We start from the raw sequence: 1359 nt of genomic DNA, 5'->3' as shown, positions 1-1359 counted from the left end.
TTGCTGATGATATGAAATAAACTATTGTATTTTAATAAGGAAGAAATTGTGTCATTCACTAAATCCATTTTAATTCCATAAGACTCTTCCAGTTAAAGGATTATTAAATTTATTAGCTTTTATTATGAAACAGGGCCCAGTAGATCAATATTGGCCATTTTGAAACACTTGCTCCATTTTAAAGTCACGTTCCAACAGAACTAAAATTACATAATTTGAATTGATATTTTTTTATTTTTGATCTTGTCCTTAATACTGATGAATGGATTGAAGGTGGGCGCTGGTGAGCCAGATGAGACCGGTGCACGCGCGCCAAGTGTTCCCCTGCCTCGACGAACCATCATTCAGGGCCAAGTTCAAGCTCTCCGTGTGGCACACCCGCGACTACCAAGTAGTCTCCAACATGCCTCCTCTAGTCACCGAAGTCATCGGGTAAGAGATCTTATCTAAGCTCAACGATCCTAAAGGAATTTCAGTATAATCTCAGTAATCTGAACTAATTGCTGCGAGGGTATTCGGATAACAGAAAGTATGAGGAAAGATGGTGTAAAAATATTCAGTAGTATGAATGTACATAATTATTTTTATTTGTTTAACTTTTTGTTTACATATTTTGAAGTCTTAAACAATCAATCTTTTTTAAAGAAGTCAGTTATTTTTCTTTTGCTGGAATTCTGCTGAAACTTCTTCACTGCTTCTTCTTTCAGACGTAAAAGAAAATCTTGCTGCTACGGAATATAATTTCCTGTTGCTCACTTCAGACAGTGATTAAAATGAGACATTGCTTTTCCATGCTTTATTGTCGTTGCTTCCTCAACTTCTCTTTCCACCTTCTTCTTATTCATTGGTAGAAAGAAACTCCTGAACAATTTGTACGATTTCCTCATCAGTTGTAAATGTGAACTCATTCTCCTCACGACCTTTGAAACATTAATCAACATCTTCATCATTCACTGAAGAATCAGGGTTTATACTTTTAATCAAGGCCGAAATTATACGCTGACTTCGTTATTACTATCTGTTGATACTTCATGGATATTCTCTTTCTCCATCAATGGATTTCATGAACCGGTGAACCCGTTTGCTTTGAACAGCCCTGATGAAGCCCTACAAAGTGGAGTGAAACGTCGGAAAATAAATAGTTGTAAACTACTTTTGTTTCTCCTTTGACCGCAACCCTCACCATCTTCCTATATATTTTATTTTCAGTTCATTGTTATGTATATTTCCAAATTTGTTGGCTTATTATTTCTTTTAATTTTTATGTTATCTCTTTTTGATTTTTTAGTTCTGATGAAGACCTAAGATTCAGGTCGAAACGTCGGCAGTAATAAATTATTTTTTTTTAATTTGCTGATC

At 35.0% G+C, this 1359-nt stretch overlaps 1 protein-coding gene across 1 annotated transcript in view; it reads left to right on the top strand.

Annotated features, from left to right (window-relative positions):
• The window catches only part of LOC106679155 (aminopeptidase N), a gene marked incomplete in the record, with an annotated part of 65548 nt that overhangs the window by 6686 nt on the left and 57503 nt on the right, over positions 1-1359 (top strand). The window contains 1 exon segment of the mRNA XM_067045904.1: positions 274-432. Within this exon segment, the coding sequence (XP_066902005.1) occupies positions 274-432 (159 nt within the window).

This window comes from Halyomorpha halys, unplaced genomic scaffold, assembly GCF_000696795.3.
Source record: "Halyomorpha halys isolate HHAL.00 unplaced genomic scaffold, Hhal_1.1 Scaffold180.1, whole genome shotgun sequence".
In the NCBI taxonomy this organism is placed as follows: domain Eukaryota; kingdom Metazoa; phylum Arthropoda; class Insecta; order Hemiptera; family Pentatomidae; genus Halyomorpha; species Halyomorpha halys.
The sequence above is the reverse complement of the archived record's forward strand: the minus strand, read 5'-3'. Positions and strand labels throughout refer to the sequence as shown.